The following is a 13397-nucleotide window of genomic DNA, read 5'->3' as shown; positions in this document are numbered from 1 at the left end:
CATGTTTGTAGAAGAATGGCACTACATATCACCCTTAAAAGACTATACCAACAGTGAAGTTTGGAGGTGGAAGCATCATGGTGTGGGGCTTTTTTTCATCATATAGTATTGGTAAGACAGATTCTTGAGAAGAATCTGCTGCCATCCACCAGAATGATGAGACGTGGGTGGACCTTCCAGCAGGACAACGATCCAAAGCATACAGCAAAGGAAATACTGAATTGGTTTCAGAGAAAAAAATCAAGGTGTTAGAATGGCCCGGTCAATCAACTGATTTGAATCCAATTGAACAAGATTTAAAGACAATATATTTAGACAAATGGGCCACAATCACACCTGAATACTGTGGCCGATTAATCTCTTCATGCAGGAAGTGTCTTGAAGCTGTCATTACAAACAAAGGCTTCTATACTAAGTATTAAATAAATTTCAGTTAGCGTGTTTAATACATTTTTCCTGTGTCATTCTGCTTCATTACACAACTTAATTTATGGACTTTAATGTTTGGATTTCTTTATATGTGTGGATTTCTTGAGTTAATACCAAAGTCTTGTGAAAATTTCATGTGAATAGCCTCATTGGAAATGTATTTAGTGAAAAAAATGTTGACGTGTCCAATACTTATTTCCCCCACTGTGTGTGTGTGATATATAAAATAATGTGTGTCTGTGTATAATGTCTGTATATAGAAATATATGTGTATATATGCACAAAGAAGCACTGATAAAAAAAAAAACTGCAGTCCTTTGGTTGAATATATACCTAAGTTTGCGCTCATGCATCACTGTCGTGCTTCCATGATAAACATGCTCCATTTTGCCACGTTTGCAGGTTGCAGTCTTTTTTGCGGTGTTTAATATAAAATGCTCCCATGCCTTAGTTGGTTGCAAACTTTTTTTTCCCACTGTCACTTGACGATTATGCCTTTGCCTAATTGTCATGTTGGGCACAAAAGGTGAAGAAACTGAAGAAATTTATTTTAGTCGACTCTGGGTATTCTGCTAGAGTTAGCGGCGTCGTATTACGTGCATTTGATATCATGTGCCATCAACTGGGAAACGGCTTATACCTCTGATTATTAAAAAATGCTAGTGTTCATTTTTATTTATTTATTTATTTATTATTTTTATTTAGCCAGGAAGGTGTCTTTGAGATACTGTATCTCTTCTACCAGCGAGACCTGCTCAAGATGGTCAGCAACAACAAAAATTACAAAAGTACATAAAAACACACAATAAACAAACACAAAACACCAAAATCTAATAAACAACGCAAATCATACGCAGCTACTTAAAACATTGACATTGTTCTGTAAAACAGACTTTAAAATATTTTTAAACAGATCAAGACGTTGTAGGGGTCCAATCACTGGTCCAACAACGGTATCCAATGACATGGTAGAAGGATTCCCATGTGTTTCTGTCTTTTTGAAGCGATGTGAATACATTTAGATTATTAAATTTGTCATTCCAATTCTGTTTGACTCTCTCTTAAATTAAATCTGACTCCAGCTCTAAAAAAACCTCAACGTTGTATTTGTTTTCTAGTTATTTGTTTTTTGATACTTTTGATTTTTTACATTTGATTAATTCTAGTTTATTCTATACTATAAATTGTGCTTGTTCATTCGGATTCCATGTCGCTCTTACGCCGGCCATGTACGCAGATCTCATGGTCACAAACTCCCCAGTGTTGGTCATTAGCCGGGAGTAATTGACTAATACTATTTAGATGGCTGCCCATGCTTGCCCTTTTCTAAAAAGTATTTTTTATTTAGTCCCTTTAGATGTTAACACTTAATTATAGTAACTTTATTCCTAGCCAGAGGTCATGACAATCTACAGAGATAGACCAATAATATCTGAGTAAAATTAGCTTTATATAATCATGCCATAATTTCCTATGTCCACATTAACTAGAAGAATATTACATGTTTAGACTTCACCCTATTTAGACTTGGTCGATCAACTTTACATTGTCCTAAAAGGAAATTCCCTATCGAGCCTGTACACTTAACGCCAAGTTGTTAGCCTAGACTCTAAAATCTCAGTTGGCGTGCCCCAATGCTCCACCTAAACCTGGATTTTAGCCTGTACTAACCTGGTCGCAGATTTGCGGTAACAAGGACTTAAAGTAATCTACTAGAGACAATAATTTCAGAATAAGTCAGAATATAATCAAGTCTAATAATATATTTAAGCAGGTATGAACACATCCAAATCCAAGACTACTAATAATAAAAAGAAAGAATTTACATTCAACATTACATTCCAATCAAATTCAAAATATAATACAACATAAGAAGGTCAAAACTTGCATACCTTTTAGAGAAAAACTACACACCGTGATCGTGTGGGAGATCTGTCTACAGATTCCCTGAATCTTTGGCCAGCTCTCCCCTAAATACCCAGATGCTCTGTGGTCTACCAAATGGTGTTTGTGATGACCATTTGATGTTTGTGGACGGATGTACCTTATTTACATACAGGAGGTAATTTGAGTGAGGGGCCTTGGGTGGATATGCCTTTAACGGCATGCAATATTTTAATTTGAACTGCTGTTGAGGGAATGAGACCATATTTTCCAGATGCCCTGAGACTTTTTGTATAATACAGCAAACCTGTATAGTCTACTTCTTATTTGCATTAAAACATGTGCATATAGAAAACATAACGCATATAGACCTTGGGAGTGTTTAAGGTGATCTTGACACAGAGAGTGTAGGGTGTGAGGAGAGGAAGAAGGAAACATTGTGGTGACGATCTCCTAGTCTCCACTCAGTATAATGTGCTATTTCTGATGGAGATGCTAATTTTTAAGGTGATATCAATACAGAGAAAGAGAAGGGTGTGGGGAGAGAGGAAGTGAGGATCTTCCACTCTCCATTTCAGCATGATGTGCTATCTCAGTTGAGGATGCTAATTCTGTAGGAAAGAGATTGAGTGTTAATGCCTGTGAGAGTCCTTTTTCCTCAGAGAGCAGTTCTCTCAAGGTTCAGACAGCCTGTCACCAGCCTTACAGGCCCCCCCCCCCCCCCCCCCCGGCCCTGTGGCTGTTCACAAGAGTCCTTGCAGGGTCATTATATTCGGTGTACGTGGTGTTTAATTTCTGTTGATGATCATCAATTGCAAGGTGGGTAGTTGTTGTGGGCTGAGAGACAGTGCTGTATCGGTCGATATCTATCTGTAAGGATCTGATGAGGCATCTGAGGCAGCAGCTCTGGAACAGTGTGAAGGCAAATATGAGGTCACTGCCAATTACACATCCCCGAAATATCCAGTCCCACCATGTATAGACATATAAAGCTGAGCGTATAGATGAACTGGAAAGGATTTGTGTAGTCCTTTTTGCCAGATTTGTCGCTATCTGTGCCTGGGACAGGTGATATTCCATCTGCAAAACCATTCTTTGTGCCAAGTCCATTGTGTCCACTACAGTTTGTGCACTGTGCTCGTAAAATGTGTCATCCCACCAAGGGGAAATTTCGGTGGCCAATGGTATCCTTCCTAGAATGCTGCTCTGACCCACAGAAAAATCCTCTGTTACCTCCAAGCAAAAGGATTGATTGGCAGGACAGATCAGTCCTCCATAGGTGAAGGAATTAATTTCACTTACGACACACCACTGGGTATTTGACACCTCTATTGCATCAGAATGGCCATGCAATGACTGAATATTTGTGTCATTGGGAGAAAAAGGATGTAATGTGTTACAGGTACACACAGCATAGTTATGCGTTTCATGACAACAGGTGCGACTGGTAAACAAGGTCTCAGAACCCATTAAGGTCATGTATCCAATAAGGTGATCCCATTTTACTACCTGATCTTTCACCACCACGCCAACAGGGCGTATAGTAGTGGAATTTGGAAAGACTTGCTCTGGGTGGATTAACAGGAAAGTGGCAAAGAATCCAAGGCATCCGGAACATTCATCACTAGTATACATAATTACAGTGGATAATAATTCTGAATAATTGTCTTTAATTTTTTCTGATGCAAACCACCTGCGCAGACCTATTTCCATAAAATCATTTAGAACATGCCTAGGTGTCTTACACAGGCGGAGATCTAAAATTTCTTGTCTTGCAGCAGTAAACAAATCTTATGAATATGATCTGCAGGCTAAGTCACGTTTGATAGTATGGGTCTGATCGAACAATGCATGACTGATCAGTAGGAGCACCTGCGCCTCGGATCTGACCGCTTTTATAATAGCAAACAAAAAAAAAAATGATCAGGGACCTTTTCTACTGTAAATTTAGACATCTCACAAGTGAAGATAACTATCTGAGTGGATCCAGAGTTTTCTCTGAAAACACTGGGCACAGTGCAAGAATAAACATTAAATGGGGTGCTAGCCCATTACAAAGTAGGGCTGCACAATTAATCGAATATCGATGTCGATTACGATTTTGACTGGCCATGATTACATGAACATCATCGACTGCGATACTGACGTTTAAAGTTCGTCCTACGTTCATAGAAAACTCTGCTGCATATCAAATCAAGCACTTTCTAAACTTGCAGCCAATCACCAGAGAGTGGTGCAGGAATGACATCATTTTTGTATGCCAAAACCCAGAAACGAGTTAGCATCGCGCTGCCAGGTTCGCTTTGTACTTTAGCACTTGCGCGAGGGGAAATCATGACGCTAACAACTTGCTAAATGGGACTACAGACGTTGTCGGGGACATTAAACGTCATCATGCCGAACAGGAAAAGTCTTTGCACATAAACTGGTTCAGGTATGCTGTGCACAATTCCCAAAAAAACGTGGATGAAAATTCATCCACAGAGTAAATCTGTATTATGGAAAATGTTTTTAAGTCAATTTGGAAAAGTTGTCGGAAGCTTGGTGATGGTGACGTTGAAGTCAAGCGACTGTGGTGTAGTTTGTTTATAGCATTTGGTAAGCTTTTTATTTCTGGCGATTGTGTTTAGGCTTCAAACTTCATAAAAGTTGTGTTCATTTGTGAAAATTATCTTGATGAACAAAACGTGTTAGTATTGTAAACTTTTGTTGATCACAGTGCTTATTTTTTGCAATAATCCAAAAGCCTATAGGAAAATCCTATTGGGTTTTTATCGAGGGAACCAGTGTGATGCTAACTTCCGGGTTCCGGTACAAAATGACGTCATCCCTGCACTGCTATATTGGATGATTTGGCTGCATCTCTCCTCCTGTAAACACTGTTATTGCCTTTTCTGCATAGGCCTGAATTGTTTTCATTTGGTTGCATATTGTTATATTTGATTGCATATTTTCATTTGGTTGATGGCATTTTTACTTATCCTATATTTTGGGTACAATTTTATTTATATTTTGCTTCTATGAGATGATGCACTTTAAGGACTAGTCTAATTTGATGCAAAGATTTGTACATTAGTGGGAATGTAGCACAACATGGAGGTGAAAGCAGTAGTCCATCCATCCATCTTCAACCTTTTCAGGGTTGCGGGGGAACCTGGAGCCTATCCCAGGGAGCATCGGGCACAAGACAGGGTACACCCTGTGCCAGTCCATCGCAGGGCACACAGTCACACACACATTCACACACCCATTCATACACTACGGACACTTTAGAAACGCCAGGCAGCCTACCATGCATGTCTTTGGACTTGGGGAGGAAACCGGAGTACCCGGAGGAAATCCCCGCAGCACGGGGAGAACATGCAAACTCCGCGCACACTGAGCTGCAGGAATCGAACCCCGACCCTGGCAGTGTGAGGCGAACGTGCTTGATCTCAATATTTCTCCAAATAATCATGATCATTTTGGCCATAATTGTGCAGCCTTATTACAAAGGCACCACACATACTCGCACTCATACTTGCATGCACACACACACATACACAGACACACACACATTTACTCCTAGGGTCAATGCAGAGTGGTTAAAACACCTACTGACAGGCTTTCTAATTACTATATGCATTAAGACACCTAGTTTGTGTTTTCTGTGTGTCTGTTGCTGTGTGTGACTATGCGTTTTACTTAAGCTTAAGCAGTAAAACATGGCAGGGTGTGCTGTTATAGAAAATTAATCAGTGGCTTTGGAAAAATGACATTTGGGAATTTAGCAGCACTGGATATAAATATAAATAAAATGCTCCAGCAAGAGGCAATAAGACACAATGTTTATCAATTTGTGCTGCAAATTTTGGAAAATCCTAGTACTAAACCACGGAGCCAGAATTAAAAATAATAATAATGTGCAAGTTGTGGCTCTATTAGCTATCCTGTTGCGAGAGCATTTTATATTAACTACAGAGATGTAGCAGCTTGTCACGAGTAACAAGGAACCAGATCACAAACTGTGAATCAGTACGAGCAACAAGGTACAACCGCTTGGTATGGTGATAACACTCAATACTATGCAGTCATGGTGCTCAAAAGGTCTCTTTTATAGTGTGCCGTGAGTGAGTGTGAGATTGGCAACATGTTTGTGTGATCACAATTCCGGAGAAGATGAACGTGTGTTGGGGAGGTGTAGTCCATGGTGGCCATGTTTGTAGGAAATGGGAAATATAGTCACTGGTTTGCTGTGATATGACACACCTTTAAATACTGTGGGGAGAAGCATTATAAGTTAAAATTCAACAATCAACTCTACTCCTTTGTATGGCATTGTTGGTGTTATTTATTGTAAAAAATAACCACACAATGCCATTAGGAGAAATCAGGAACAAAGTTCAACATAGCTAACACATGAGTCTTGAATACTCTAGGGCTGCAACTAACGATTATTTTCATAATCGATCAGTTGACCGATTTATTTTTTCGATTAATCAGATGGGGGAGCAAACTTTCAGTGCCTTTTTTCAGTTATTTAAAATAAAATCCACAAACTGAGTGTTACAAATATAAACTTCAGACTAAAACTTTACACAACTGTTTGTCCAATTATATAAGACTGAAAAGAACCCAATACCCACAGACACACACCAGAATATATATTATTCTTTTAGGACTGTAGTTTAATTCAGTTCTTTTTGTGCATCCATAAAAATAATGCATAAATAATTGTTTTTCTTTCCCTCCTGTGGTGGTGAAATTGGGGTTGGTGTTCATTTTTGTGTACCACACATACTTTTTCCGTGGACTATGTCCATTCTTGCTTGCATAATAACTGGTGATAATCATGTACATTCTCAACTGGACTGCCTGCTTTGATTCAGCTTGGGTAAGCACAAAAACAAGCCACAATAAAATAACGACGTAACACACGCACACACACCCATCCTTGCATGCAGTTGCTGTTCAGTAAGTGTTGCCGTGGCATTATGCACAGAATGAGGCTTCACACACAAAATTTTGTGTTCTCTTCACAGAGCGATCCAGAAGATTGCCCTGGATAAACCCCTCACACACATGCACACATTTACACACATCAAACCTAATAGGAAACCAGCATCTGTGACTGTACATATTGCATGGATTGGCTTCTGCTACAGAACTCTCAGAAGACTCAGACATTGGAAACCAGAAGCTTTTTTGTTGGTGAACAGTTTTCAGCAGTTTGTGGACATTTTTTTTTCTCCTTTGCTGGAATTTTTGATTGATCTATTTGGGATCCCTTTGTTTATTATGCACTTCGTTGGCTAAAAGTGGCTCAATGGCTAGAATGGAGGGTGAGAAGAATTCCCTTCCTCTTGTTTGCTACAGGTAGGCACATCAACATAATTCAATGTTGCATTAAAATTAACCTTGTTAGTTCTCACAGATGATTGAAAATCATCCGGTTGTTGAGCCAGTAGAAGATGAAACCATGCTGTAGAAAACGTTTCTTAGTCTTCAAATTACACTGCATAATTTAATATTTTATACTGAAACTCTGAAAAGGGTTTGACAAAACAAGTCTACATGCTTTTAGACTTTTTCGGGTGGTCATTTTAGAATAGATATTTTGGCCATAGAGAAAAGCCTTTTCTACCCATTAGGTAACTTTATCATTTGGAGGAGGGTATATATCAGAAGAGGGCTCTTGCACTACCTCACCTGTGTGATTGCATAATTATGTAAATGTGCACAGCTCCAGACATTTGGATTTATATTTATCTTAACATGTGAATTATTTTGCTTGAAATACAGCTGCTCACTTTGAATATTAGTGTCTAGTAACTGTGTGCTCCCTAATCACAGATTATAGTGAAAAGATAGACATGATGAGATTAGCTGAGAATGCTGAGCATGGCAGATTCTGTCTAAGACAACTGCAACTCCTGCCCTTAAATGAGCAGTAATGACAGTAAGCTGCTTGAAATGTAGATTGAATATTTTTCACATTACTGTTTTAATCTTTCTTCAGTTGTATGTACTTTTATAGATTTTAGTGAGTTAATTGGACCATTAGTGTTTGGTTAGTAGCTGAAGCTAGTCTTAGCCAGTGGAAAGGGTCAGGGGTTTTAGATATGTCCATAAAGCTGGCCAGAGCAGCTCAAACACCACCAAAGCTTTTTAGATGGCCTGTGTGTTGTGATTGTGTGAAAGACAGCAGGTAGGTTGATAAATAATTATCAAGGCTAAATATGCTGCTTAGTTATTTAAAAGTTTAAAACGATAAGGTTTAGATATGTAAAGTATTTGGCTGCACTGATATAGATGGACTACAGACAGGTTTGCTTGCTTGGTAATAATTTTCTATGTATTCTTTTGTAAACAATGTGTAGAGCCATTAATAAATATATGTACATGGTACTAGTGATTGACCGATATGGGTTTTCCAGTGGTTGATGCCGATGCGTAATAGGTTTAGTATTATTGCAGGATTATGCCCGGTATGATGCCTTTTTTTTTTTTTTTTAAATCCCCAGGCATCATAGAACAGTATAACAAATGAATATACCATATATTTGCTTAACTGTGACCATTTATTTTGCAGTTTCACTTAGCATTTTGACCTACACTAAAAAGAAAAAACATTTTCACAGATTAATTGAAAGGATTATTTTACACTATATTATCACGCTTTTCTTAAATATTTAACATTAGCGTTGAGTTGTTGGACTAAAATCCTAGTCCTGCTCTCCTATGACCAAAGATTGGAACAGGTGCAGCCGAAGGTTAAATGTGTATTTTTAATTTTATGAATTAATTATCTGACTCCAATTTACTAGGTAAACTTAACATGGTGTCTGCGGGTCCTTACAAAGTCTTAAATGTCTTAAATTCCTTAATGTAAAAATAAGGCCTTAATTAGCATTAAGATGTCTTAAGTCCACGTTTCAAAAATGCAACCGAACCGACACCATAACAAAGATTTAGATTTTGTTTTGCCTCGTTTCTATTTGAAATGGTAAAGCCGTGTCACTGTGTTCGGCTCATCAGTTATTTAGAGTGGCTCGGTTCACAGTAACTGCCGCTTCACACCAACTTCATCTCTGTCTGTGCTTATAAAATGCATTTAGATACAACACGTGCCAGATTCACTTTGGTTTTACAGCCAGCATAATCTCAAACATTTTTGAGGACAGAGGTTTACAGCATTTCGCCTAATGAGAAGTGAACGTACAGTACTTCATTTGAGACAAAACTTTAGTATTTACTCTCCGAGGCATGTTTTCGGAACAGAAGTAACGTAATGAGTAAATCTCCCCCGTGCTGCACGCAGACCAACTAATCGATAATGAGATTCGTTAACAACGATTTTCATAATTGATTATTATCGATTTTATCGATTAGTTGTTGCAGCTCTAAACCTTACTGTCTTGCAGTAAACTGAGTATTAAGGGATAAAGTAATAAAAGGGCTTGTTATAGAAAACACAAGTACACAATATACAGAAAGTAAAATAGAGAGAACTTGAAAAGTTAATGGACAGAGTTGTCAGCATCCCTGCCATTTTATAATACATGGCTTTTTTTTAATACCTCTGAGCCTCTTTGTAATGTATAATGCCCAATGCACAAAATGGGAGAGGCACAGTGTATTTTATGGAAGAGTAGAGCCCCAGTCTGAGTATGTTAATTTGGTTTCTGAGAATGAGTCTGTGGAACAATGACAAAAAGTCTCCTGTGTAGACATGGTTGTCCCAGTATGCATATCTTTGGATGTTGGTGGGAAGAACAATCACATTGCAAATATAAAACCTGTAGAATATTATTTCGTAAACTTGTATGATACTTATGTCACCACATTAGGGGCGTCAAATTTAATAGGGACACTGGGGACATGTCCATACCAATATTTAGGGACTACTGAATTTTCCCTAGCAATAATGTTTATCAAACAATAAACATGTGTTTATATATAACCACTATTGTCCGTCGGTGTCTTGTGGTTTTTTTTAATATTTATTTTTTTATTTAATCTATATTTAACCAGGTTAAATAACAAGTCTCATTGAGATTAGGCATCTCTTTTACAAGAGCATCCTGGCCAAGATAGGCAGTAGCACAATTTGTGGTACACACCACAGTTAACAGATCTCATTCTCTACTGCAAGTCCCGCCTCCCTAACCCATGTCGCTAATTGGATTGGCTTTGCTGTTTCTTGCTAATGTGTGAGAGGCTGTAGCTACATCCAGTTGTATGGAGCATCAAAGCTCTGTCAACTGGATGCACATCATGCAGGCTACCGGTACGTGAGGAAGACACCATCCTTATTCCAACAGTTATGTTCTGTACACTAAAATACAGGATCAATTGCCTCTCATATTGATTCAGGGACAGTGTATTTTTTTCAATACGTGACAGTGCCGTGTTAACAGGATGAGTGGCAAGCCTAAACGTTAGTGTGTGTGCGCGTGCGTGCACTTTGACGTTGTAAAGTAGCTCCTAATGTCCACCTTTCTTTTTTTTTTTGGCTGCCATCCTGAGCATATCATCAAATTATCCTAACTGCCATACACACAGTTTTGTTTTTTGCAGGGTTTTTTTTGCATGTATTGCATTGGGGGCTCTGCGGACTGCTTGTATGGCCCCAACAGTGTCAAAATCAAACCTAAACCCTTGCCACATTGCGCACCATGAAATATGTATTAAATTGATACCAAACATGCCCTGAGGTATATTTCAGTTAAACATAATTAAGATGACCAGATTTATTCCACATGGCCTCTCTGACTCACATTCCTCATCATTTTAATCTGACCAGTCCATCATTTTATGCCACGATATATAACGTCTACTACAGAGTTACAGTTTTACTGATAAATGACCTTCTAATCCAGCTTTACAGGGCTTGATGGTGCTGCCGTAAATGGTCAACAAGTTTGTCATATTTTTCTACTGTTGTATTCATTTCCTTCATTCCTTAGATTTATATAGCACTTTATACTGTAAGGGGGGGAGAAATCACCTACACCACCAGTGTGTAGCATCCACCTGGATAATGCGACGGCAGCCATAATGCACCAGAGTGCCCACCACACACCACTTATTGGTGGAGAGGAGCGTGATGTAGCCAATTCATGGAAGGAGATTATTAGGGGACCATGATAGATAAGGGCCAGTGGGGTAATTTCGCCAGGACACCTGGGTTATATCCCTACTCTTTATGAGAAGTGTCCAGGGATTTTTAATGACGACACAAAAGTCAGGACCTCGGTTTAACATCTCGTACCACTTCCAGCAGCAACCTTAGTTTTCCCGTATTAACATAAAGTTCGTCTTCGTTATGGTACCATATACAGTTTTGGGTGTTTTCTTAAGGAAAGCTTCAAGTGCAGTTAATTATTTGTCATGCTATACGTTAGGGCTGCACAATTAATCGGATATCAATCGCGATTACGATTTTGACTGCCCATGATTAAATGAATATGATCGACTGTGATATTGACGTTTAAAGTTCATCCTCCGCTCATAGAAAACTCCTCTGTTTTCTCCACTCAAATCAAGCGCTTCGCGCACTTACAGCCAATCACATTGAGCGGCGCAGGGCTGAAGTCATTTTATAATGCCAAAACCTGGAAATGGGTTTAGCATTTTAGTGCTCGAGCTGCCAGTTTCTCTGCGAGCTCCAGCAATTGCGCAAGGGGAAATCGTGACACTAGCATGATGCTATATGGCACTACAGAGGTAGTCAAGGACATTAAACCTCAACACGCAGAACGGGAAAAAACTTTGCAGTTAAACTCAGGGCTCTACAGTGCGACCATTTCAGTCGCAAATGCGACTGAAGTACTTTGTGTGACTGTGAATAAATATTTATTCGCACCAGTGCAAGTGACCTGTTCAGAGTTGTATAATATAATCGGAATAAAAACTACAGTAAGTCCAAAATGCATCTACACCGAGCAACAGTTACTTTCACACTGCTTTTCATCTCCTCAGTCAACCGAACAAGTGTGTAAATACTGCAGAGAAGCCATTATGATGACGAGTAACACTGAACATCATCTGCTTCTCTCAAATTCCTGATCTCACAAACCGCCATTTTTTATTGATCACGCACTATGTTCCTAAATTCTGTCATAATTGACAAGCTCAAGTTTTCTCATGCCTACTTGTGTGTTATATTATGGCACATTAACGCTGCCATCTCTTAAAAAAAACAAACAAACAAAAAAAAAAATACTAAACTTCAACTGTGCTCCTAAATTTTTGTAATCTCCTAAAAGAAATTGTCTTGCATCTCTCCTCCTGTAAACACTGTTATTGACTTTTCTCCATACGCCTGAATTGTTTTCAATTTTTTGCATATTGTTATATTTGATTGAAAATTTGGTTGATGGCATTTTTACTTATCCTATATTTTGGGTACAATTTTATTTACCACAGACAGGACATCATTTGAGTACTCGGTGTATTTTATTGCTTTTCAAATAGAATATACATAAATGGGAAAACTCCACTTTCTCTCTCCCTCTGTATTTTCTTTTTGCTGGTAAGAGGCAGAGTTTAGCCTGTCTTTTATCTAACTGTCAGTGCAAACCAGTGTTGGCAACTTAACGACATTTCAGACCCCTTCAGGGATTTTTTATTTTTTTTAAACAAACAAAAATACCACCTAGCAACCATTTGGACAAACCTTACCGACTTTCTGTCTTATGTCGCCTGTACTGTCCTGCAAGCATGAGGTCTTGCTTTCCCACTGCTCTCACACCTCTCTCTGTGTCTGCTCTGTTCAGTGAGTGTATGAGAGCCGGAGATTTAACGATGACACATAACAAAATCATCCTTATGCGAATGTTTTTAGAATTTAAGACGAATGGAATGCAACATGTTTTACATATAAAATAGTACATGTTATTACAGCCTAGTTCTCTTGTTCAAAGTAGTTATAGTGTTCAGAAACATTTTATATCATTCATGTTCCATACCTGTCCGTTATATACTTTTATAAAAGTGTCTTTAAAAAATCATAAAATTCATGAAAAGTAATTTAAAAAAAGTAAAAAACCACAAAAGCAAAAAAAAAAAAAAATCTATCTATCAAAAACAGATTATAGATT

General features: G+C 38.4%; 2 protein-coding genes across 4 annotated transcripts in view; one reads left to right on the top strand and one right to left on the bottom strand.

Moving 5' to 3' along the window:
- gpsm2 (G protein signaling modulator 2) overlaps nucleotides 1-13397 on the top strand; it is an 87617-nt gene that overhangs the window by 2873 nt on the left and 71347 nt on the right. For 2 of the 3 annotated variants that reach the window (XM_017495241.3, XM_047162692.2), the window contains exon 2: nucleotides 7335-7668. The exons of the other annotated variant lie outside the window; for it this stretch is intronic. In XM_017495241.3, coding sequence (XP_017350730.1) covers nucleotides 7619-7668 — 50 coding nt within the window. In that variant the 5' untranslated portion in view covers nucleotides 7335-7618. The remainder of the gene's footprint in view (nucleotides 1-7334; nucleotides 7669-13397) is intronic. 3 annotated transcript variants of the gene reach the window in all.
- Nucleotides 2919-5496, bottom strand: LOC128628849 (uncharacterized). Its single transcript, XM_053673817.1, has 2 exons — nucleotides 3061-5496; nucleotides 2919-2924 (listed from the first exon to the last, which is right to left on the bottom strand). Exons 1-2 carry the CDS (start codon nucleotides 4024-4026, stop codon nucleotides 2919-2921), a joined length of 972 nt encoding a protein of 323 aa, XP_053529792.1. The 5' UTR covers nucleotides 4027-5496.

This window comes from Ictalurus punctatus, chromosome 20 (genome assembly GCF_001660625.3).
Source record: "Ictalurus punctatus breed USDA103 chromosome 20, Coco_2.0, whole genome shotgun sequence".
NCBI classification, from domain to species: Eukaryota; Metazoa; Chordata; class Actinopteri; order Siluriformes; family Ictaluridae; genus Ictalurus; species Ictalurus punctatus.
The sequence above is the reverse complement of the archived record's forward strand: the minus strand, read 5'-3'. Positions and strand labels throughout refer to the sequence as shown.